The sequence below is a fragment of the Sipha flava genome, unplaced genomic scaffold (genome assembly GCF_003268045.1).
Source record: "Sipha flava isolate LNK unplaced genomic scaffold, YSA_version1 129_pilon_pilon, whole genome shotgun sequence".
In the NCBI taxonomy this organism is placed as follows: Eukaryota; Metazoa; Arthropoda; class Insecta; order Hemiptera; family Aphididae; genus Sipha; species Sipha flava.
This window is the reverse complement of record NW_020271755.1, coordinates 1,345,850-1,373,098: the sequence shown is the minus strand read 5'-3', so window position 1 is coordinate 1,373,098 and position 27,249 is coordinate 1,345,850. Positions and strand designations below refer to the sequence as shown.

The following is a 27,249-nucleotide window of genomic DNA, read 5'->3' as shown; positions in this document are numbered from 1 at the left end:
TCTGCCTACATTATAATCATAAGAAAATAATATAAACTTCTTCTCCTTCGCCTTTATTCAAACACTATTTGGTGCCGGTTTAAGTAATATAAACAAAGAACTAAATTAAAAAAAAGTTTAAAAAAATAAAATAAAAGAAAATATTTTTTAAAATTGAAATTATAGTCTTATTTTTCCACTAAAATACTTGAATATTTTCACTTTTTTAAAAATATATTAAGAATTGGAAGAGTGACAATTTGTATTGAGCAAGCTTTATACAGCTTGTCTGTGTAAATCGATAAGAAAACTATTCGAGATTATTTCAGTACAAAACCTAAAACGGTATACCATGCAATAAGACACTTTCTCCCCTATATCGTGCGCCACAGCTAACTTGGAACTCGTGACTCATCATCAACGCCGTTGGTTTTCAACAATTTCACAATATAGCTGGACAAAGGGTCGCTGAATGAGTCATTTATTGTTATATTGATTATTATATATAACTCGGTAGATAGGTACTCGCATATTCTATTAACTACTTCACATTGCATACATATCATCTTATTTATAATGACATTTTTTTTTCTAGTACAGAAAATATTTATTAATACTGTTGTTTTTATTTAAACTGATATGTAAAAAAATATTACATAGAATTTTGATTTATCTTAATACAGTTTTAATTTATTAATCACAATCAATAATAAAACAGATTTTTGTTTTAATAAAAGCTTTGACTTAACCTATATATTATATAGTATATAACATGGATATTTCATTCAATAGAATATGTACCTAATTCATGTATAGATAAAAATAATATATTTATAAACAGGACTCGGAAGTTGTAGTACTAAAAATGTTACTTTTTAGCTCTTAAATATGCACTTAAAAGCTTTAAAATTTGCGCTATACAGCACGAAAAATCAAAAAATATGTATTTAACTTGAAAAAATTATAAATTTATTAGAAAAAAAATGAAAAGTGTACTTATTATTAAATTATTTAATATATTTACCTTGGAAATTATCCCGAATTATTTAAAATGTTCGATAATCTAATGCAATGATATAATAAGGGAATAACAATGACGTCACTAACTATTAATACATCAAATTGTCGATGAAAACATAAAATAATATTTGATGAGGTCTATTTATTTCTAATAATTTAAATATTTTTAAAAATAAAACCAAGTAAATACAATTATTATCAACAAAATGTGATTATTTCCTGTATTATGTGAAAATATAGCCGAAAATAGCACTATAAACCCTAAATTAGCAAAATAGCAATAAATCCGTAAATATGCAAAAAATAACAAAATTAAATTTTGTGTATAATATCCGAGTAGTGGAAAACATATTTGTATCTTACTTTGGATGTTCTAGGATGAACCAAGAAATATATGCATTTGCTAGAGCTTCCGAGTCCTACTAATAAACCACATAGATATAATGGAGGATAAAACGAATAGTAATATTATAAGTTTATTCGGTTCATATGCGATTACAATGGAAACATAGACCTTGCTCGAAATTCAATGTCGACATGGTTAACACTGACCCATGTTGCGAATTATGATAATGATGCGTACGATTAGGATGACTCACAGTAAAAATCGTTTTACATTAAATTAATCAGTTTCAGTGATACAGCAATGAATAACATCAAAATTGAATTTCTACAAATAAGGTATGACCCTACAACAAAACTAATTGTATAAGTTATACGACATATTTTAAAATAAATTAAGAAAATAATTTTTCTTTTTTATTTAACAATGAATATACAACTATACATTTAAGCATAGCAAGTAATAATGAATATAAGATTATTTTTTTTAACATGGAAATTGACACGATTTAGGAAGGGGACGTTATAGACGTTATAGTCTTCTATTGGGATAGACAGGAATGTGGAGTGAAGGTGACTTATTTTGGGGTTAGTATGAGAGCTAAATTTTAGTGGAGTTTACGGCATGCAGTCAGTTTCAGTGACTTGTTTTGCATATTTTATTTTCAGGTTTGAATGAAGGGTTTTGTTGTAAACATACCAGGGAGATTTTGTTATAGTTCGTAAGCAGATGGATTGGAAAGATTAACCAATAAAATAGTTATTATGTAATCGAAGATTTACTTATAATGCAAAATTGTATTCAATGAACCATAATAATACTTTGATGTAATATTTAAAAAGTTAGCTTGTACATCAAATTTAATTTAATTTAAAACCTCATTGACTAAATATATCATAAAATTATTATTTTAATTTTTTATTATCTATCAAGAAAGCAAAACATAAATAAAACTAAAGAAACTTTATTTGAACGATATTCAAGATAAAAATTAACTCTAACAATTAATTTAGAACAGAAATATATATCTTGTGGTTACGGTTTCGGTTTTCATCAATAGACTGGTCAAATTACTTGCTTATGAAAAACCATACTAGTTGATAAAACGAGCAAAGTTCACAAAAGAAAATAAATACTGTTGAAATATGTCAATCGGTACAAATTAATTTATTTTAATTTCAAAGATAACCTTAATCTTTTATTTTCAAATAATAATACATTAAGTTAAACTGATTTAAATTCAAAAATGTGTATAAATATATAAAAAAAAATACATAAGATAATTCCAAAAATATATTATGAAATATAATTAAAACTAGATAACATATTAAGTAATGGATAAAAAATCACTTTCATTGAATGATTTTTTTTTTTTTTTTTAAGACGTTTTAAATTAAAAATAATTGTACACAAATGTTTGTATAACTTCCTTTCTCACTCGCTATGTTTATTATATTTTTAATTGTAATACGTTTTTTCACAAATTTCCTTTTTGTGCAAAAAATTATACAGGGATTGTAAATAATATTATATATTATGTATTTCAATAAAAAATAAATAATGTTTAACCTACGATTATATTTTTTATAATATTTCAATATTTTTTAAAAATTGTTTTAAATACAAAATTAGTAAAATTACTACCATAATTTTTAATCTGAATAGACTATGATTGTATTTAAAAATATTAAACAATTAAATAAAAAGTAAACAGAAATAAATAATTTGAATGTTTTGAAAATGACGAAAGTTAATGTACACGATATGGTTAAAAAATACCAATAATCAACGTATTGTAAAGAAAACTCAATACATAAAAATAAAGCAAACAAAAGAAACGTAAACATAAGACTAGTAAAAAATATAAACATCTGTGTTTGTGTTTTTATATTGTGGCTCTCAAGTTAAATATGTCAATCTCTGTATTAGACTAAGAATTAAATATTAATATTTGTAACAAGATTTTTGAATTACATGTGGTCACCAGACTTGTCGTTTTTTTTTTTCATGCAACATGTTAAACAATATTGTATGTAAGTTTTGCAATAATTAAAAACATAAAAAAAGTTAATTACAAACTTTTTATAACTTATTTAAAAAAAATGTATAAGGTTTAAAAAAAAAAAATACATAACATGTGGGTATAAGAAAATTAGTTTTAACAACCAAAAATGTCTGTTTTAAGTATAACGACAAAAATGTATAAATGTAATTACCGCATTATCATAAAGTATTACATAAAACCCATTCCGAAAAATATGAAAATCAGAACGTAATATTTCCATGTACACTAAATATAATCAGAATTTATAATTATTTCTATTTTTTATTCTTGATCCATAATGTAAGATTTAGAAATTAAGAATAGACCTACTGGTAAACTTTAGTTTATCATAATTTACCTTAGACTTAACATAAACTGTTTGTATGCACATTAAATACGTATGGATTAACGTAATATCTTCACAATAATTTAAACTTTTCACTTTTCATTGTTTGCGTGAGAGCACATAACGTTGTTGATTTCGATATAAATTGGTAATTTCATTATTAGTTATTCTGATCTCGGCTACGTGGATCCGGCGTACGATGTGTATTAAATACCGACTACGAGTAACCCCGGCTTTTTCTTTGTTAAACAAAAACTACTATCTGGTGGCCTCGTTACAATTCCGTTCACACAACTACTCATTTGCTTTTCAACAACAAATAATAATACCGTATTTTCACAACTGGGTGACCACATTATATATTTATAACTCACAAAAACATATCAGTAAGACGAGATTCAAAAGTTATCATATATAAACCAGACAAGTAGTTTTTCCTCGTTAAGAGTTTTTGAGCTTATGAATTACTTTTTGTTCAGTATTTTGAGTATACAGCAATACCAAAATTTGAATTTTATAAAATATACATTATTATTATTATTATTATATATATATATATAATGATAGAAGAAAAGGAATAATATTTATACGTAAATCTACGAATAAATACCAATAAAAATTTAAAAAAACATGTTGTAGGTAGGTAGATAGGTATATAATACAAACATATGATGCATTTCAATTTTATAAATGTATTATTTAAAATTGTTTAACGTGAACCCCATCATCTCGAGTCTACAAATTCAACTTAAAATAAAATGGTTACAAGTGATTTATAAATACGGACTGACAAAATCTATTTCCGTAATAAAACATCCGGTGAAGTCGTGTTTACTCAAAGTATCCGAAAATAGGATACAAAACAGAGGATGTTCATGAAAAATCTGGGTATGGTCGTCCGCGATTGTAGCCGGAGGATGCATGAACCGGTTTTATATAATTTATAATGTTTAATAAGTTTAATAAATACACATATAGAAACTGCTTACTCTTGAATATTTTACGGTTCAAGGTCACCGGGTCGCACCGAGGATTGCGTCGTATTACATAAATAAATACACTTTTTAGGACTTTAACAATGCCTACGTTGTTCCTTAGCAGCTATCAAGAGTAGAACAAGTTTCTACTAACCTGTATGACACACAAGGTGATGGAATTAATATCTATACCGACCAATGACCACAATCTCAGCCCCTCTCCATTGCTAAGTTTGAATTCACTGTAATCGATCAACAATAGAATCGTATTCTTTATCATTATTATATTTTCCGTGGTAAAAATGACCTTCTCGGGGGAATGGGGAACGAATTGAAGATTTCCTTACGAATGGCTCTTTCTTTAATGTCTATTTTTGTTAGTTAACGGAGAAAGTAAAAAAACTCATAAAAAAGTTTTGGAATAAATTATTATAAACATAGATAAGTAGGTATTTTCCATATAATCGATGTTATCAACCGAAAATAAAATTTTTTTAAAAATGAGAATCCATAATACCATCAATATTTTATACATTTAACAACTAAAATAATATTTCATATGAATAAAAGAAAGAAAGAAATATAAGTTAATACATTAAAAGTTGTATAAATAATGTAATAATAAGGATCAAAGAAAATAAATCCTGGAATAGACTTTAGTTTAAATCAGTGTTAGTATAATCTATTTGAAGTGAAATATATAAATAACATGATTAACTACTATACAAAAGGACTGTTGTCTTTTAAAAATGTAATACCTCCCCCGAAGAATAGATATAAAGAATAAAAGGAATATAAAATTTTAAAATATCATGAACAAGAAAGGTTGAGATTTTCGTTTATTATATACATAGTACAAGGCAACAAAGGTCATTATGCCGTTTAGGATACGAAAGACAACCATGTAAATCCTTCCTGAATCCCGAGTTATCAAACCTACCAAAAACAAATCACCTGAAATTAGGTTAACTCTAATAACAATATGTCAGAATTATAAAAGTTAAACAGGGTCATAAATTTAATTATTGTACTTCATGCAGAAAATCAATCACGTGAAGAAAATTATATATTCACTGTTGATAATAATAAAATAATAGTTCAGGTCTTTATTTTAATATGAAGTTAATAATTAATTAAGGTTTTGTGTCAAGAATAATTAAAATATTATTTAAGATCGAAAATTTATAATATTTAAAACCATTCATTAATTTCTTAAAAATATTTAATAAATAATTATAATTCGTCACAACAATTAATAAATATACAAAAATCTATATTTGCTTGTAATATTACTCTCAATTTTTAGTCTACGAATGAATAAAAATAGAAAAACACTAGGAATACATTTCTACTTATTAAAAATTAGATATAATAGGTATACTACATAAGTCATACAGACAATAAATTATAATATAATCCTATCGTTACCCCCCTCCACCATACACAATATCATTTTTCCAAAACGTGATCTATTCAGACACCAAGCTGATAAGGATTTATTAATCGTAAGGAGAATTCTACAATAGATTATTAACTCGGTCATTGTTATGCAACCGGATTCCAATGAAAATTTCAAAATTTATTCTACACAGCGAGAATTACTTTAATTATTTAAGTACTAGCAACATAATTCGATCATGATAATGAATTCATTCAAGAAACATTTTTAAAATACAATCCGGATAAAATCAAATGTGTACTTTTTTATCTAATCATAATGAGCAAAAATTGAAATAGACATATAAATAATAAAAAACTATACTGTTATACAATAGAAAAAGGTAAATATACATCAAAACGTACTGATCAAACAAAAATTAACAACGTTTTAAAAGTAGTGAAAATGTACCCATATATTTCAGAATATTGTCAAACGTGCAAATATCAAAACTTAAAAAAGTTAATGCATTGAGACTCATTGAAATATTTTATGTATCTTATACCTGCACCCAATTTTATCAATTTTTGGGTGGGTCCAGATATTTTACTTATTTAACACAAAACACACCTTAACACAATTCTACTAGGAAATCGAAAAAAGGCAAAACGCAAAAATAATTGATATGTCACTAAAACATTTACGATATTTCATTTCAATAGCATCAAAAATCAAAGGAAACGACGTCTGGCGCCATTTGAACCACAGATGTATGTCTCGATAAATAAGCATATGTACATGTACACTATGACCACAGGTAATACGTTTTTAAATATTTTTAAAATAACATTTGAAAATCTTGAGTTTTCATTTAAAATTCTTGGAAGAAATAAAGAGCAATGAACATCAATAAGAGAATGGGATTAAATTTAGTGTAATGCAGCAATATGTTGATTTATATTATGTACAGAAATCATTAAGTTTAACTAAAAATAATTAATAATAAATCTATCACTGTTAAAAACTAATATGTTTTATCATTAAAAAAAAAAAAAAAAAAAACTTGTAATATATTTAATTCATACTTCGATAAAAATTAATAAATTGTCATTGTGTCATAAACTATAGTATATGTGAAGTCTGAATCACCAAGCACATACTTTTATTTCAACTAACTTAACTCAAGTCTTATATAACGATTATAAAAAGTTAGAACACAAGTTAAACGTTTTTTTTTTTTGTATACTTCGTACACGTCAAAAATTACAACTCACAATAATGAACGGTTAATGTGATCGAATAATTAAACTTATTTCTATGTATAAAATGCAAAGAAGGGTTTTAGAGAATCCTACAACTATATTAGTATACAAAGACAGTCAATTATAAAAAATAAATTTTAATTGAATTAATGTATAGACTAAAAATAAATAATCAATAACAAAAAAAAATGTACACCTTTAAACTTTTCACAACTTTATACAATTTTCAAAACACGAACGTATTAGTTCTCATAAACGTTGAAATACAATATAAAAATAAATTAATAATAATATACATCTACTAAAGTTGAAACTGTTTATGAATAAACGAAAACAAATCTACTAGAAACTATAGTGAGCATAGTAGATTATTGCCATCTTGTTTATATAAAATTCGTCATCTACAGTTCATTTTTCACATATATTACAAACATATTTAGAATTCCTTTCAATTAAAGCCCAATTTACAAACACGCCTATTATTAATAATAATGTATATTCGAAATTGTAATTGATATTTTCAGCATTCAATGTACTTTATAATTCTTTGTAATGTTTTAGACCTAGATAATTGCTTTTAGCAGAAACATTAGGTTAATTATAAAATCTCAAACATGTATAAGATACAAGGTTTTTTTACTTGCATCCGTTGGTGAAAATAATTTTTCACTGTTCGTAAATTTATAATAATTAGACGTACTTATAAGATAATAAATCATTTATAAATAAACCAAGAACTAATATAACTACTTTCTACAACGTAAACTGTAAAAAAAAAATTAATAACTGTTATTTGAATATAATATGTAGGTATATTATATATTATTGTATACATAAAATTAGAATTATACTAACTAATAAAAATAAAATTGATTATATCCCAATAAATAATACCATTGATTATAAATATTATAATATTATTATAGTATTTATAATCAATGATAATATATGAGCCTTAAAACTTAAAGAGGACTTAAAAGAGGATCAATTTAATCAATAAAGTAATATTTTTCCTTGCAGTGTTCAAAACGTGACGAAAATTATTTGAACTTGATTTCCTGGGCGTTTAGTCACTGGTCACGGACCGCTACCATTTTACGTACATAATTTTGTAACAGTAAAAAAATAAAGAAAGAATAAAAAAAATCAGTATCTCCGTATTATAACCCATTGTTATATGCCCCCACCGCGAATTCGGACTGTATTCTGACGAAACAAAGAAATAGTTTGTTATAATCGAAATAGCTCACAAAGTATAATAAACTCAACTGCATGTATTATTATAATCATGTTATTCGAATTCTGACAAAACACCAGGCGCGCACATGTATGTTTTGGTAGAACGAGATAAACCAAATCTAACAGTAGTAAGACTCCTTAAACTCGATTTATGTCACACATGTCACTAAAAAATTAAACATATTAACAAACAAAATATATACTATGTACATAATATAAATCTGAAAAATACTTTAGATGCATATTTAACAAAATGGAAAAATTAACATACAGCCGAAGCATAAAAACAGAAATAATAATTAACAACAGGTAAATAGTACTTCTTTAGAATTGTAACATTATTTCATTGAACTTTCAAAAGATAACGGAGTTTATGACGTTGTGACATCCTGTGTTATCCGCGCACATTTTTCAGTACGACTAGTAGTGTGTAATAAAACAATATTATTAATACTCATTTTTATCAATTATAATATGCAATTTTTCCAACTACGCACACTATATCATACGGATAATATAGAATGTTCACGCGACGCGACGGTGAAGAGAAAGGCGATCGAGGTTGCTGTTCGACATGCCCTGTATAATATATTACAAAAAGTTCTACTTATTCCCTTTTGATTTTGTACGAAAATTATATTCACTGTATAAACAATACGCTATCCGACGTATACCCTTCGGTAACGTAATGCCCCACTCTTGTGTGCGTAAACACATACCCACACGAGCATACTCGCACATTTATAAACACGCGCGCGCGCGCATACACATTTAGCCCCACAATCACCATATTGCTCCCCCATACGATTACAATCGTATAAACAACACACGCGCATGCGACATGCATTGAGTGCATTCCACATGCACTACTCACACGTCAATAAGACCTCAGAACTGCAGAGAGTACATGCACGCAGTAATGCGCCATCCGCTGTCGAATGTGCGGGTCGGAGGAGCATTATTTGTATCTACACAGCCACGGGATTCAGTTATGTGGGCCCACTATATTACTACACCGTTCCATGATGTTAATTTAAACATAATTTAATCAGAATAATTAAACGCGTCACATAAGAGAAATGTAAATTATCATTGTGATATGGGTATATCTGTACAAAAAACACGTCATTCAGTGTGCGCGCACATCCATCAGATTGATTCGTCGTTGTCGCAGCTACTTATTTATATTTCAATCGACACACACTCATAGTCGTTAATTTTATTTGACATTCTTTCTTTCTTTTCTCTAGTCAATGAACGGAAGCACAACCAAACACGACTATTCTGCTCTCTTCTCGATCGCGTTAAGTTATAATTCCGAAACATTATTTTATATAATTTAATCTATGGAAATTAACTATATCAAGTTACTTTCGTGCCTTTCATACGCACGCATACCATTCCACCACCACCATTACACAGGATCCCGTACTACAATAGCGTCCGTTTGACACTTAGGCATCAGCAGCGGGGACTAAGGCACACGAGGTCGTATGACAAGCGATAGCGGCGACACAATAATTGCTAGTGACTAGAAATACTGGCGACGTTCGTACAGTCAACGCATTATACGAAAGTATTTTTAAATGGCGCCATCGGCGCAATATTTACTAAATACCGTAGACGACATTATAAATAAAAAAAAAAATGGAATGTGTCCTGCGCGTGGCCCGTCATCACCGCCACATTTAATTCGAAAATATGCTACCGAAAAAGGGTGAACACATTCCACCGTGCGGTATAACACACCACTAAATAATATATTTATAGAAACGACACCACAAGGGGGGTAGTTGTGTGCTTATGTGAATGTAAAACGAACAGAAATAACCATTTTATGGTGTGCCATAAACGCTATCGTAAAAAATGAATGGAACGACGTACGAAATCCCCGTCGTGCCAAGGGTAGTCTCGAAATTTTATTAATTGTTTGATTTTTTTTTTTTTCTGTAACCATAGAGGTGGTAAAATTTTCAATAAAATACCAAATACCGAAGTAAAAATCTGCTCGCCAACGATTTTATTTCTTTTCTTTCTTTCGCCCGTCTGAAGATTTACAGCACAAACACAGAACAGGTTTGACTGCCCACGCGGGTCAAATGAAAAGATTTTGTATTGAACTTGGTAGATATGACTCATCCATACCTATTTAGTTTCAGTGTAACAACGACATTTACAATATTTTAACATGTAAGGTCAAGGAGCAAAATTATCCGTATTATAAATCTATCTATCTATCAGGCGGTACGAAAATATGGTGTAGGAAATAAGTATAAATATAACACTGCAGAGATACGAGTAAAATAAAATATAGCCATTGGATCAACCTGTTGTAGTTACGTTTAATAACTGTAAAATAAATTAATATTGTATTTATCGTACAAGAAGACGAAAACGACATAATACTCATTAAAAAAAAAAAAGCATAGGTACAGGAGACTTTAACGTTTACATATTACATTAACTAAAAATAACTATTAAAATATGTAAGCATAATATCGGAGGTTATAATATTGTTTTACTTTACTCAACATTTATCTTAACTAGATCATAAAGAATATGTATACAATATTGACTATGTATAATAAAGATAAACACGATTTAGAAAAGTTGACAAAAATATATTGAAAACAAAACGTCACTAGTTTTACAGTTTATTTATAAATTGTGTACACAATACGAACGAGAGAAAATAAACATATGTACAACACAATCGATTTGCTCGTAAAAGAACCGGCGTTCGAATTAAAAAAAAAAAAATGTTTAATGTCTAATTGGACAAAATATGGTCAGTAAAGAATAAATTACAGAAAACACCCAAACACGAGTAAATAATAGCTATTTAAGAAGGGTACACACACTATATTTGAGAGGGACGACAGACCATTAATAATACACGTACACACACATATTATATTTATTAAGGTACATCTATGGCACATTATGTGTATGTATGTATAAATATATATATATTATTCGTCCGACCCGCACAAATAAATTCGTTTTTACGGCTTTTTGAACGACGACGATACGCGGTCAACTACCATAGGGTTGCCCCATCCATTATCGCACGAGGACCCTTCCCGCCGACAGAACGGAGTTTTAAAAATACACACACACGCGCGGACGCTCCCCAAAAAATCGTCTCTGCGACGATGGTTGACGGCGGTTGCGGCAGCAGCGTAGGCAGGCAACGCGCGTGCGTTTGTCAGCATTAAACATACGGCTCCCGCACACGAAGCACTAGGGGGTGGCGCGGGGCGAAAGACGGCGCACCCTATCCCGGTCCTCGGTCACACACACCCTTCTCATGCACGTTTTTACCAAAGGAATATTTATTTTTGGTCCGGTCGACGCGTCGGGACCGTAAAAAAAAACGCACATATCATTATTGTTATACGTATTAAATTATATTATATTTTCTCTATATTTAGGTCACGTATTTTATGTTTGATCCCCCCCCCCCCGGTGTAAATGTTGTAACGATAAATAAACCACCGACGCTGTGGCCGAGCGAAAGAAAAATTATAAAAATATTTCTCCACGCCCTTCTCTTCCCGACGGACACCTGAACCATGCAGTAATCGATGGCGGCAGTGGCATGTACGTGTAGTTATTATTACGGACGGACGAAACGTTATATCATCAACTCGAGTAGTATATATAAAATAAATAATAACGAATGCCGTGCGACGACGATGACGGTGGTGGTGGTGGTGGTGTCCGAGCTAGCAACAGCAGATGGTCGGGGACGGGTATCGACGACGACGACGTAGAACCGGTGAACCGTGCGCGCGCGCTGCCGCGTTGTTGTCTTCACGGTCTCGGCCGAGTTCGCATCCCGATTATTATATTATATATATATATACGCATACAGCGGCGGAGTGCTATTATAACGGACAGGGGTTCAAAAACGTGTCCACATGGATCGAAGAGCTGCTGCTGTTGTCCATACACCATTATAGGGAGATTTAGGAATTTATTTTACTCTCTTGGGATATTCACTTCCATAGACATTGAACATGGCACGTACGGACACAACAATAGTAGGTATACTGTACCCTGACAACAGAGAGGATACATGGTGGCGGCACACGGCCGTCCGCATCCAAAAAGAAACATAGTTTCTGCTTTTGCCGACGAGCAAAGGACAACCGGAAAACTACTAAGCCGGTACAAGGTACACTACCAACCATGTCACAGTGCCTAAACGGAGCACGTGCCTAGACAATAATAAATAATAATGTAATGTTTTAAATTTTACGAAACTTGGATAGAAAACCTGCGCCACCAAAATGTATAAGTAAAAGTGGTACAGTCCATCTTACCGCCACGAATAACGATGACCACGAGGTCATGACAATAGGAGTGGTAACGTCCGAAAAACAATGACATTACCTATTTTTTTTTCTACTAGGAAAAAACTGGTTCGAAGGAATTTTAAACAGTCGTTTATTTTTTCTTCTCCAAATCAATGACAACGTAATAATGCGCATAATAATAAGTATACGCGTTCATGATTACGAACTGAACAATTAGGAGGCAATTAGATAGGTTCGACGTCACCCCGAAAGCACACAATGGAAACTTGACTATTCGTCGGAGGAACATACGTTGCATAACACAATTTGGTCTTGAAATCTATGAAAATACCGATTGGACCAGGTAATTTGTACACCGATTTGTTATGGATCATTAATCCGACAAAAAATAAATACATTTATATACTTACATTACATGCGATAGAAATAGGATACTGTAAAATTTCTTCCATGCGAAACGAGAAATTAAATCTCTTGATATATATCTAATCTACTTTAGCTACGTTTACAGTTTCTAAATATCAAACTGCGCACACAAGAAATGTAGACCGATTTAATTCCCACTATGAGCAACATTTAAGTAATAAGAATCTGCTAAGTGTACGAAAAACACTTCTATATGCGTGTTATTACATGCACATTATCACTTTTTCTATAAATTTCCAATGACACTTATTTCATATTGACATCTTTGACCTTCGAATATATTAGAATCAGTTTTGTACTTGTAGGAATGATAATTTTATTGACACTAGTTTATTATCCATTGAGTAAATTAACCGAACACACTACAATTATATCAGAACAAAAAATGTTTAATAACCGATAAGCCAACACTAAAGATCACTAGCAAAGTTCAATTAACAGTTAAATATTATTTTTATGGTGCACAAAAAAAAAAAAACGATAAATTATTTTCTCAATTATTCATCGACGGAAGTATGTAAACGAAATATTATCAAGTCCGGAAATCGTCTGAGGTCACTGAACAGCACTCTAGACATCAAAAATGAAACAAAGCAACAAATGTACCTAAACCTTCCACTAAAACAAAACACGACAGTTATGCTTGTTAGTTAATGTAGTCAATAATTTTACACAATTTTTAAGAATTACTTATGGGTATCAGACATCGTTTCTCGAAATACAAGAAAACCCATAACTAAACACATAACAAAGGTAACTAATTTATCATTGTAATGTCAAAGGTGAAACAAATAATTGTATTAAATGCAACTTAGATGAAAAAAACACATTATATAATGAATATATATTGACGTTTTGTTTGTATCTATCTACACATTCTTAAATCTACAGCATGAGTCATACAATTGCATTGTTGTTATTTGGGTATCACAAACGGTATAATGTAAAAAAAAGTGGAGAAGCAAATGAAAGTACTTAATTATAAAATCATATAATATTAAAAATGAAATACTTACCTACACCTCAAAATACGTTATTTGGAATTGCAAAAATCTACAATTTGGGAATCCCTAGTTTGAATGAAAATCATTCACGAAATAACCACCCTAACCTAACAATACCTAATTAAGTACCTATAGGTATGCATATATTTATTTATATATTATAACAATAAAAATATTGTCTGAAAAAAAAATTAAATAATTAAAAAAATCGACTAGAATACAGAATCGGTCGATGGGAATAATATAAAAAAAAAACCAAATTAAGGGCGTGTAGGTTAATTTTTAGAGCAGCTTAACGGAAATAAGCAACGAAGGGCGCGCACCGTCGAGACTTCAACGGTGGGCACAGGCAGCACAGCTGGTAAGAGAAAAAAATGTCTTAAGTTTTTTCTTCTATTATTTTCATCCAGGGGGCTCGGGCAGGTGCGAAAACGTCGAGTGTACAATGGCGACTAGTACGCGAGGGATAACGAAATAAAGAAAAAAAACAAAATAGGGAGATACAACTACGTAGTGTTATTACTTAGGTATATAAATAAAATAACTCACTTGACAATGGTTTACAGTGTGCGTGTGTATATAGACAGTGGCGTCGTCTGATAAGACTGCGGACTGCGAAAAATCACTTCTCCAAAAAAAACACTACAAATAGTAATTTGGTCGATCGAACGAGTGCGTTCGATTATTTTTTTTTTTGGCGTTCCAAAAATATTTGATTACGTATTGATGAAAATAAAATTTTCTACGCAGATTAATGTATATATATAATATTGTAATATTATATACACTGATGTACGTTGTAAAAAAAAAATTAAAAAAAAATATGAAAATAACGAAAAGCTATTCTGTGGTTAATACACGTTCAATGTGCGTAATGCATCGGAAACAACAACGTTCTGTTAGTGCGACTCGAAATCGGTTTTGCCGTACCGCCGTATTGTCGCAGCCGCGCGGCCGGTCGGCCAATCACAGCGATCCGTTACCCACGCCGCCAACAATGCCGCCAATCTAGGGTGTGGTCGACGCACGTTGGTTCGTTATTTTCCCTCATTTTGACCTGCACTGTATTCTCCTGCGGACCCGACGAGCGCTTATCACGACTGATCCATAGAGAAGCAGAATTTCGTAATAACATGGAAAACCGATAGCATTAAATCGCTCAAATTTCTTAGGAAACCACAGAACGTAAGTATTGATTACTGTTACAAGTATTAATATCATTACATCATCTTGTTGTCTTAATATCTGCTGTATCCCTATCACTTTGCTATTTCTTTATTATTTTTTCCCTTTTGAATAATGAGCATAGTTAAATTATTCTCTCTTGTTTACATGCCTATGTCGGATAAACCAGAATTCCGTTTGACATTTACTAATAAAACAAATATTTCTCCTTAAAGAAAATGTCATCTGAATTATTTACATTGTTATACCAATTAACAAAACCAAATAATTTTCAACCTTAAATTTTTCAATTAATTACCTTCCCAAATAATATTCTGTTACATTATAAATTCTTGACATACAATGTCTAATGTAAATATATAAACGAATTACATTTTCTAAACTTTATGTATTTAATATATATATTATATGTAACTTAACAATGACTATAATAAACAACTTAACAATAACTTTTTTATACATATTGCTAAATACACTAATTTTGTAATTTGTTGGTTTCTTGACACTATAGAATAATAATAATATTTTTCTATCAAAATTATAATGAGAGTAATGAATATTTTAAAAATGTCAAAGATATAAAATAATACTTTTTGAGAACTGTAGTACTTCAATTGTTATGATTCTTTCAAAATGCTTAAACTTTTATAAGTTACTATTTGATGTATAATTTGAATTAATTTGATTTAAATTTTCATATTGTTTAAAAATGACTAGGCTTGAACAGTGATGGTTAAACTAAATCATGTTCAACGAGTTCGTATATTATACAAAACCATTTTAAGGCTACATCGAGGCTTACCAAAAGAATTACAAGAACTTGGTCAAACATATGTACGAGATGAATTTCGTCGACATAAAAACTGTAATCCTAAAGAGGCTCAAATATTCATGATTGAATGGAGTGTAAGAAAAATCAGAATTAGTTATCTAAAGTATAAGAATAATAAAACTTTTTTTTTTTTAGAAATACACTTTGACTTTATCTGAGCAGTTATTAAAGAATGCCAAGGCAAATATTGGTTTTGGTAAAAATTTAAGTACGCAAGAAGGTGTATTGGATTCATTCACTGATGATCAAATTGTACAACTTTATAATATGCTTAAAGAAACCACTGGAATTCAGGATAAAACTATTGAATTTGAACTCTCTACCCAAAATAAAAAATAAACTAGATAGTAATGCAGTACTATTCTTATGGTTTATAATGCAGTATTTTTTATTTTTAATATTTACTTATATAAATTAATTTTTTTTGTTGAGTTTTAAATTAAATATTATTGAAATTATATGTTAATGTATGATTGTTTTAAATATATTGTATATTTCATGTTTATAACATTTATTTTTTATAATATATAAAATACTTATTGTTAAAATGGTATTTATCCAAATGAATTACCTATGAATCTATTTAACAATGTAACAAAATTTGTTTAATATTATTTGTATTGTAAATTATCAATTTCTGCTTCATTAAATGTTTTTAGTACAAGTATAGGGCTAATTAAAGTTATGTAGCTTAATGAGCAAATTTAAACTACAAAAGTCTATTTTATTAATTTTTAAATGTTAAATAAATATTGTTTATAAGCAGTAGTATGGTATGCTTTAGTATACAGATGTTCATACAATTACTGCTGTAATATTTAATTAATTTAATTAATCTTATCAATTAATATTATTTTCATTTTTCTGGTCGAAAGTAAATAAAAAATTTATTTTTTTCACTGCATACGTTTAATTTAAATGTGTTGTATACCAATATGACATTAACCAATAAAAAAAAAAAAAAATTATTCATATTTTTGGGTATTTTTGTATACTTAGTCTACTAAATCTTATGATACTAACTACATTTTACTTGAGTTAATATATGAAAAGTAGAAAAACTATAGTAAATAAAATATAGCAATTAACGTTATAAGCTTTCTGGTTTTAATAGCAATCCTTAGAATGTCAGTCATTGTAATTTGCTGTGAATTTAGAATTTATATAATTAAATATATATATTAAATATTATAATTAAAAAAATTATAGTTAAAATATTATTTTAAGTAAGGTAAATCAGGTTATTTGATAGGTTAATTTTATATTTTATACTAAGTTCTTTATTCCAAATATAAAACATATTAACTGTGCCTCTTATAATATATTGTACTGTCAGGTTATTAAATGCATTAAAATATAAAAATACAATTTAAATTATGATAATTTATAAATAGAAATTTTCAACATTAAACATATTTTATATTTTAATCATTTACATTCAACATATTTTTATTTAGTATAAAGTTCTGATTTTCAAAACACTTCTTGAACCACTAAAAATTTAGTACTTTTAAATTATTAATTTCTAATATTTCTATAATACTATAAATTCTTAAATATTTTTTCTTATCTATAGGTGTCATTCAATGTGCTATTTAAATAAATGTTATTTTTGCTTAACAAATGAGTGAATAATTATTTCACAGCCAATATTAAATAATTATACTAACGCTTTCTTTGAAATCATATTTTGTTCACATTTATGCGTTTTTAATATATGTATATAATGTCAAAAACTTATAATTATTATTAAAAATGTAAATTTAATTAATAATAACTTTTTACTTACACTTTTCATGAGAGGTAATATGACTTTACTTTCAATTATTTTTCAAGTAACTATTAATCACACATAGATAATTTGTTTATCATTAACTATTACTATACCTATTATTATAAAAATGACCCAATAATAATGTCTCAAAACAAATGTTTAATTATAATATATATTCACTTCATAATCAGTCTTTATAACTATATACAATCATAAAATAATAAATGTATTTTAACAATTGGATTTAATAGGTATACTGTCATTGATTTTGCTCATTTTTCCAAGTAGTTAATAATAAATTTAAAGATTACATGTTTAATATATAACAGTATATATTCATAATTATAATCAATGCCCATAGACTGTGTAATTAAAACCTTTATCAATGTATAATTACTTATCTGTATATTATAACAAATATTTCTCTTATCTTACATACTCTGACCTGAGTTGGTCATTTCATTCATTTTATTTAGCAATATGTGTATTTTTTAGAATCTTACTGAAGCACAATTTAAATAAAACTGCATATAAAATAAGTTACCTACCTACAACGTTTATAAAAAGTTATTATTTATATTATTAATTAAATTGTTTAGTTATTATTACATGTTATATAAAATGATACACTCCGATATTTACAAATATTATGTAAGACTATTAATCTTTAGTTTTATTATATCCAGGGAATTTGTAGAATCTTATTTTAGGGTTTAAAAAAATATGTATAATCAGTAGGTAACCAAAAAAATATTTTTGAAGGAGGTTTTAAATTTTCAATTCTATCTCCTAATTAGTAACAACTTTTTAATTTGAACAAGTCCATTAAACATAAGTTAAACAATAACATTTTTTATCATTAAGTTTGTTGAAACTGAGATGATTGTTTGATGATAACATGATTTACCTAAAATGGTTGTATATCTTAGAAAATAAGAGAAATATTTCGAGGGCGGGAGATTATCACCCATTAACCTTAGCAACGCCACTGTGAATAATGCTGTCACTATTCGTGAAGATAGGTATTTAAAAATATCGTAAGTTTTCAGACTACGATAGATTTTTAATTTTATAAACATTACCAGTTGATCTTGTATTATTTACATGGACATACTTTTTTTTTATGATATTTGATAATTACTGTTTATTCGTATTTTTAATTTAAGTTTAGTTATTCATTAAATTGTAATAATAATATTATATGTTGGTATTGGTTATTACAGAATAATGAACACAATAAATTGTATTAATTCGCAATACTAATAGTAGAAATTAACGCCAACTGAACTTAAAATATTTTATTAATATAAATTATAAGACCCAACATTTATTTTGCCCTGGGCCTCGCAAACTCTAGCACCGTCACTGGTTATTAATTAAAAATTAATAATGAATAAGAGCACAATTATTTCCTATTATCTATGTGGCTAGGGTGAACATATTAAAAATCAATATTTTTTTTTTATATCTAAGTTAATATTTTTCTCTGTATCAACGATTGCAATAGCTTAAAATATAATTTTATCTGATAGTATTTAAATCCAAGGCATACATAGCTATGAAATTGATTGGTCTTGTTAAATTCTAAGTCGCTTATCAGCTATAGAATAGCTACTAATTTATATTATGTAGGTACTATTTAATAAATGATTCTGTGAATTCTCGAGCGATATGATGTCGACGCAGCTCTAACTCTCTGTAAATCATTTTTAAAACACAGAATTGCCTTATTTTTCCTCGAGAAGTTATTTCAAGTTGTATTGCTCATATATGCTCTATTAAGCCCTATGTTGTATGTTGACTCACTCAAATTATGATTAATTTAATCGGAATTTTTATCATTAATTATAGTAAATGATCATCAAATCAATTAAATTATAGGTACAAATTTACAAAAATTAAGTTAGAACTAGAATAATTATGTACAAAATATTTCCTGGATGAAGGAACCGAGGTGAAATTGTTTATCTGTGTAATTTAGTGAATGATAGAAGTGGAGCGAGTGTTAAGGAGTAGATTTGGATTGGATATGATAAAATAAGTAAGCTTGGAAGAAATACACTTAATCGTTGCTTAATCGTAACTAGGTATTGTTAATATTTTTATTGACATTTGAATTCCATCGGTATATTTGTTCGACAAAATAATCATAGTATACATACAATTGTGACGGTTTAAAATATTCTGTTGATTCAGAGAACACCTATATTCTACAATTTTATAAATGTCAAGTACGTGTTATTTGTGAAAAAAATATGATTTCGCACAAAGAAATTATGTTGGATTTATATATCCCGATACACAATTTTATTGAAAAATGTCGCGTTCCCATACGCTATACGGATGTATGCCATACTGAGTCAATAAAATATAAACAAAAAAATGTGCGTGTAAACATGTTTTTAAATTGGACTTTGTCGAGCAGATTTTTGTGAAGAAATGTAGGAATTCGAAGTATTACAACGCTGTCAATAGTTTAAATAATAGTCGGATGGGTTACAGATAGTATAAAAATTATAAACGTTAAATGTTTATCGACGCATATTATTATAATAAATGATAACAGAATAAAATTAATACCTGATACAAGAATCGTATAGATTATAACATCCATTGACAAAAAAAATAATTTACAAGTATGCGAGTATATTGTCATGCTATGACTCATAGCTTAGATAATTTTATTAAGAGAACGCCATACCCGTATATGTTGTCTCCTTCTGACATTACACATGCAACATAACAAATTTGTAATCAGTAATTCAAATGAAATGATGTTAGTTTTAATATTAGAATAAACTAACCTGTAATAAAAATTTAAGGTAAGAAATTATCTATGTTGTGTTGGTTGGTACTTTTCGATATTTTAATTTTCAAGCGAGTTATGAGTTTTTTTTTCATTGTAATATTTTACATTCTCACAACTTGCTTAAAAATTAAAATTAATTAAAAATTCGTTTTTTAGAGGGAGACAACGCATGAAGGTGTGAATTGTCTTCTAAATATTTTTTAACAACAAATATAATAATATTCATAAATAATAATCATTGATTACGACGACGAACAAATCAAAAAGTCATTTTGTTACCTGAATTCTGATGTACACCCTGCCTGGAACTATTCGTACGTAAAAAATATGCGTAAAACACTTATATGCATGTATGTAAATGTATTTGCATATATATATATATCAACTATATACTTGAACCATCTGTTGCATATCTGCTACTTTTTCTCTACAACACGTTATTTATGACGAATGGAAATTTAATGTTTTAAAATATTTTCACAGAGATTACAATGCATATAGCTCGTTTTTAATAAGATATCTCGACCAACTTTTCATTATTCAAAATATGTTGTTGTTAAATTGAAATTTATATTAAAAAAAAAAAAAAAACGTGCTTAGAGGTTAAAATAACTTGTAGAATGTTTTCCGCGGTTCCTTTTTTTATAAGAAGGAATATTTCAGTTTTCATTGTACGCAAGTATTTATTTTTTTAATAAAAATATACCAGGACAAGGTTCGACATTTTAATGTACGAATAAAACAAAAGAATAAAATTCCAGTCACGATAGTCTAATAGGCACAAATTAAAAAATTAAATACATCGTTGTATTATTGTTATTTTGTTATTATTTGTTTTTTATTACGTATTAGGTCATTGTTAAATATCAATTTAGTATAATGTATTTAATATATATATATATGTTTTTATTCTGAATCTTACAATCAATTTAAATTTTTAAATATGTGCGCAAGATGAAGAAATAATAATTGAACATACCAATTTCGTTTTGAATATATAAATTCACAAATTTCAGATTTCAAGATTCTTGTTAAAAATAAACATTTAAAAGGGCTTTATTAACCAAATATAACTTCATTAGTTATTAATAAGTCTTATAAGTTAATGGTATAAATCAAGTTAAATAAATTGTAAAGTAAGTATATTAGCAAATTCGTTTTTGTTGGTTTTTATATAGAATCAACATCCTGTCCTGATTATAAACTATATTTAAATCATTTCTAATATTAGGACTGAACATTTAAATTTGATTTATACGGTAAAATGAATTTATAACAGAGTTATGTAAATATTTGTTATTTATATATATTTAATACTCCATAAACAATTGGTCATATTTTTCCAATAGATTACGGTTTAAAATTAATATAAAAGGTTAATCGGCTTATGACTTATCATTATTTCAAAATAATTAGTAAACATTTATTTCATCAGTGTGGGTAAGGAATGCGCTATTTTTATAGGAACGATGAACAGGAAAGAGTTCTTATTTATGAGGAACTTGAACGCAAATTTTCGTCCAAAAATAATTAAAAAAATAAATTAAAATAAACAAAATACTATTTTCTTTTTTCATAAACTTTATATACATTTTTATAACATTTTTTTCGTCAAAACCGTAGCATGGTATTTTTCTATAAATGTACACGTTTAGTAAATACTAAATACATACATTTTAAAAGTATAAATAATAATCGTGTATGTGGAGATTATTATATAATACAAACAATAATAGTAATAAATATGGTAATCGGATTATGGTGTAAATCAAAGACCAGGTATTGAACATCACTGCCGTGAATAATAATGTGGCGTACCTTATACCCGTGTACGTCGTTATATTTCACACAACTTCGTAAGATTTATACGCCGATAACGCGTCAAAATGGAAATTTTTTTTTTTTCATGGGTTGCACCGGAAAAGTGGACGTCAATTGTAAAAATAACGTCTGCACGTATAGGAATGCTATCGTAAATGATTTACCGGATATATCATCTATAAATCATTTATCGAATACGATCATTCAAAGAACGCGTTCGAGGCCACACGTACCGGTTTCAAACGTGTAGCGTACGCAGAACAATCGCGTAACGGCACCACGAAAAGTAACGGCAGGTGCCGCGCGCGACGTATGTGCACCGACTCGATTGTACCCGGACGAGACAGGTCTGTACGCATGGCAGCCCTGAAGGGGGGGACGGGGAATTTGCCCTCCCCCTGAAAAAAATGAATTGAACATTTTTAATAACAAGGTTTGCAATTGAACAACTGCGAAGAGCTCAATTTTTGTTTAATAACGACTAAAGTGTGTATAATCCTGACATATTTTATTGTTTGTTAAGAATACATTTTTTAATATACTTTTTGGGGTTTGATTTGATCGTGCCCCCCCCCTCCCTGATAAATTCCTGCGGACGCTCATGTCTGCACGCGCTTATCTACGACGAAGACGCACGTCGGTAAAACGAGCTGATGCCAGCGCACGGCTGAACTCAAGTCAAAACATTTTTTTTTTCCCGACACTGCGTTGCAATAACGAGACAACGGTGGTGGGTGGTGACGGGCCCGGATTGCGGTCCCGGCAGAGTACGGGAGATCGCGGTACGATTTTCGCGGGAAATACGAACGGGGGTGGACCCGTCACTTTTGGCAGGACCGTCGTAAGATATTTTCCTCCCTATAGTGAACATTTTAATGCTGCTCTTAAGATACTAAATTAAATAGTTACATGTATGATATTGCGATTACAATTTTTTTTATAAATATGTTGATTTTATTGATTTAAATTGCTGTCTTCTTTGGAATTATTAATATTACAATTTGCCACCTCAATTTCTGTAAAACTTTATGTCGCCCTAAAGCCAACGCATGGCTTGCTTGTACCCTAGCGACGGACCTGGCTGTAGGGCACGAGCGAGTCGCGCGTCACTTCGGCGTACGATGTTGCAGAAATCGAAATGGCAAAATGCGCAACAATAATTACGCGTCATTACTGTTACTCGTATTTATCTCCACTAAACTCGTCATGACCGCGAACGATTGCAGTGTTAACACTGATTTCGATTCGTAATATCTTTGGCGACCAGCGGAAATACGATTTTCGCTTTGGGGCGGAAAATATTGAACGACGGGCCCGGGTAAAAAGGCAAAAGGGTAGGTATTATGAGAGGTTTGGTATTCGTCGCAGGGCTTGTTTTTGTGCGTTACACCGCACACATCGTGTAGCAACAAAAGACAAGTGTGCAATAGCAAATTCGTGTGTGTCGTGATTTTGAAAGTCAATTATGCGGTCGTTTTCGTACTTTGACACAAAAATATTAGGCAGTATTTTTATCAAGCTATTATTTTTATTAATATTATTTACAATATTAAAAATGTTTAATGAATGAGACATTTTTACATATTATTAGCCCCCTATCTACTTTTTAACTCCTTTTATGACCCGTTCCACTCCTTGTCTCTTACATTTCTTATGGGCGGGTTATATTCCATGGGAATTTAAGGAAGGTTGATATTTTCAACAATATACCGAGCCACATGGGAGGCTTTGCCATATATTGCCATACAAAATGTCAAAACATGCCGGAGGTATCAGTTTTATTTTGCGGGGAGGGGCTATACCAAACATTATTATTATGATGTGCAGTAGCAAAAATAATAACCAATAATCCCTGATTTATCGTACTGCATTCATCGTAGTTCGGCGTCACTGAAACACAGGATACTACGTTATGATCTTACGACGTCGTACACGTGTGGTATGCGAGCGGTTTTAGAAATGTGAAAACCAAAACGTGTGCAAAACGATGACGATGACGACGACGACAACGATGATGTCATTCGACGGCACGCGGTATGATCGTGGGAGGAGGGGCATTTTCACAACGTATTAATGGCGTGCGGACGGGGATAAGAACCGAAACACGTGTGACAACACCGTCAGCGTAACACGGGATCGGCTACTTATCCGGCAATCGCGCACAAGCTTCCGCGTACGGTCAATTTCGGTGTTAGCGAGAGAATTTTCAGCGCCGCCGCATTCGGTGACCGTTCCGTTATGAGTTTTAGCTCAGATGGTAGCATGCGAGAGGTACCGGGATCGATGTCCGGCGCCTCCAAGTGAAAGTTTTTTTTTTTCATCGATACATAAATTTATTTATAAAGAACTATTTTGTTTTTGAAAGAGAATTTTGAATATCAGCTTAATAAATAATAATTTAATTTTTCTTTACGCCCATGCCGAGATTATCGTCGGGAATCTAATGCACGCACGGCAGTGTTGTAACCAAGGAGAAGGGCTTAGGGGGCTATAACCCTTCATCCCTTATGAGTCGTGTCCATCTAGTTCTAATCTAATCTAGTTCACTACTATATGGTGTTTAAATATATTAAAAATTCGATACTAACTAAACGTTGACGAATAACGAATGCTTGTCATTGGTAAACGCATAAGCGTATTGCTACTGACGTGGCGACTCTCGCTTAACACTTACATTTTATAATTACTATAGATTTTACTTCGTGTTGTGTCGCAACTAAATAATTTATTTTTTCAATAAATATTATTAAAACCATTTTCAAATGCTGGAAATACATTTTGAAATTTGTTTGTTCGGATTATGGGTGAAACTGTCGAAGCATTTCTTACTCAACCTGCCCAAAAAAGTGTTAAGTCCCTCCCGTTTAAAAATCATGGCTATGCCACTGACGTTCGGTACAACGTTGCGTGGTTCGAACGAGATCACGAACCGAGATGTTTATGATCAATGATGATTCTTCCGTCGTACGGAAGCGCATTACAATATTAAAACCATCGTGTCCGTCGCACAGCGATTGTATATTTAATTTGTACTGTTTTATTCAAATGCCGCGAACGAGAATTCCACCGGCTATTCGACACGTTACCGCATAACCACATGTACGAGTGTGCGCACGATTGCGCATCAATATTATTATTATTATATCATTATTATGCGCTCGTTGGGCTCTGCGAATGAAGGGATTGTGTTTTAATTGATGGTTGAAAGTTTTGCAACAAGTTTGTTAGTGCGTCGGACCTATTTTTACAGCGTTTGGGTGTTTTACGGTACTGTAGATATACCACGGTTAAGTTTAGATCGAAACTCAATAGTTTAGGATTCCAAAACAAATATATTCATCATGTCGACGTTGATTGTATCCCATTCTGTGGTGTTTATTATTATCCAATAACGTCGGTGCGTATCGCTCTTCACATGAATAAACCAACCTAAATGTATACTTAATTCATCGTATTATTCGTAGTAGGTACATTATACGCTACAGTAATACATGAATGTATGAACATGGGGCAAATAACGTTTCAGATTTGAGGGCCCTGGCCACACTTCATGAAGTGTTGGCTGAAATGATATGCATTTAAAATGAAATTTCCTCGCAACTAAATTTTCCTCTGTACTCTCGGTTTCAAACATTTCACTTTGATCTCATATTAGTAAAATGTTAGTAAAATATTCGATTAAAAAAAATATATATATATTTATATATATTATAAATAACAGAACTTGTTGTAATGCACTATTTATTGTAAATAGTATGCGTTATGTTGTAAGTTGACTATAAAAAAAAAAAAATAATAATAATAATGAAAAAAAGAAACTTGTAATAAAAAAAAAAAGTTTTAAAGGCTACTGAAGGACATTTTTAAGGAAGCTAGACCTCCAAAGCCACTTTTCTTTTTCATTCATATATGACTGAAAACATTACTAATAATGCGATCATCTTAGCGCACGAAAACATAATACGTTTGAGAATCAAACAATCGAGGTTGTTGAACATCTGTATGGAAACACGTCAACGGTGAAATTGCGTTCGGATTCTATTGCAGGAATAATTAAGACATCAAATCCACGTCGCAGTTTCAAAGTCTGCAGAGAACATGCCTTCACCGTTGCCGCCTGGTGCACGCGGTGGCGGGTGTGGGCGCATTCGAGGTAATTTGTCTCCCCTGATAACCATAAAAAGTTATTTATACTGACATTTATTAAAACCTGGAATATTGTGCACTTTAGTCCATAAAAATGTTTTATTACGAATTTGAACGAAACATTAATAACTCATTCGTCTCTCTTATAAATATATAATATGTATTATGCGTCGGACAGAAGGCGAGGGGATTGCCGGGTGTCGTGCACTCGTCTCGCATCGCTTATCACCACCTTACACCGTGAGTCCGCGAGCACTATTGTTGTGTTATGTTGTTATTATTATTATTTTCAATCCGAAAGAATCATTAATAAATCATCGCGTTCGGGAAACGATTATGAAC

General features: G+C 29.9%; 2 protein-coding genes across 2 annotated transcripts in view; one reads left to right on the top strand and one right to left on the bottom strand.

Moving 5' to 3' along the window:
* Positions 1-15,095, bottom strand: part of LOC112694411 (flocculation protein FLO11) — a 29,215-nt gene extending 14,120 nt beyond the window's left edge. The window contains exon 1 of the mRNA XM_025569860.1: positions 14,890-15,095. The gene's annotated coding sequence lies outside the window, so the exon portion shown is untranslated. The remainder of the gene's footprint in view (positions 1-14,889) is intronic.
* Positions 15,096-15,421: 326 nt separating this feature from the next.
* Positions 15,422-16,761, top strand: LOC112694412 (succinate dehydrogenase assembly factor 3, mitochondrial). The gene is made up of 3 exons (XM_025569861.1): positions 15,422-15,525; positions 16,243-16,431; positions 16,493-16,761. The coding sequence occupies exons 2-3, from the start codon at positions 16,255-16,257 to the stop codon at positions 16,694-16,696; spliced, it is 381 nt and encodes a 126-aa protein (XP_025425646.1). The 5' UTR covers positions 15,422-15,525; positions 16,243-16,254; the 3' UTR covers positions 16,697-16,761.
* The last annotated feature ends 10,488 nt before the right edge of the window (positions 16,762-27,249 follow it).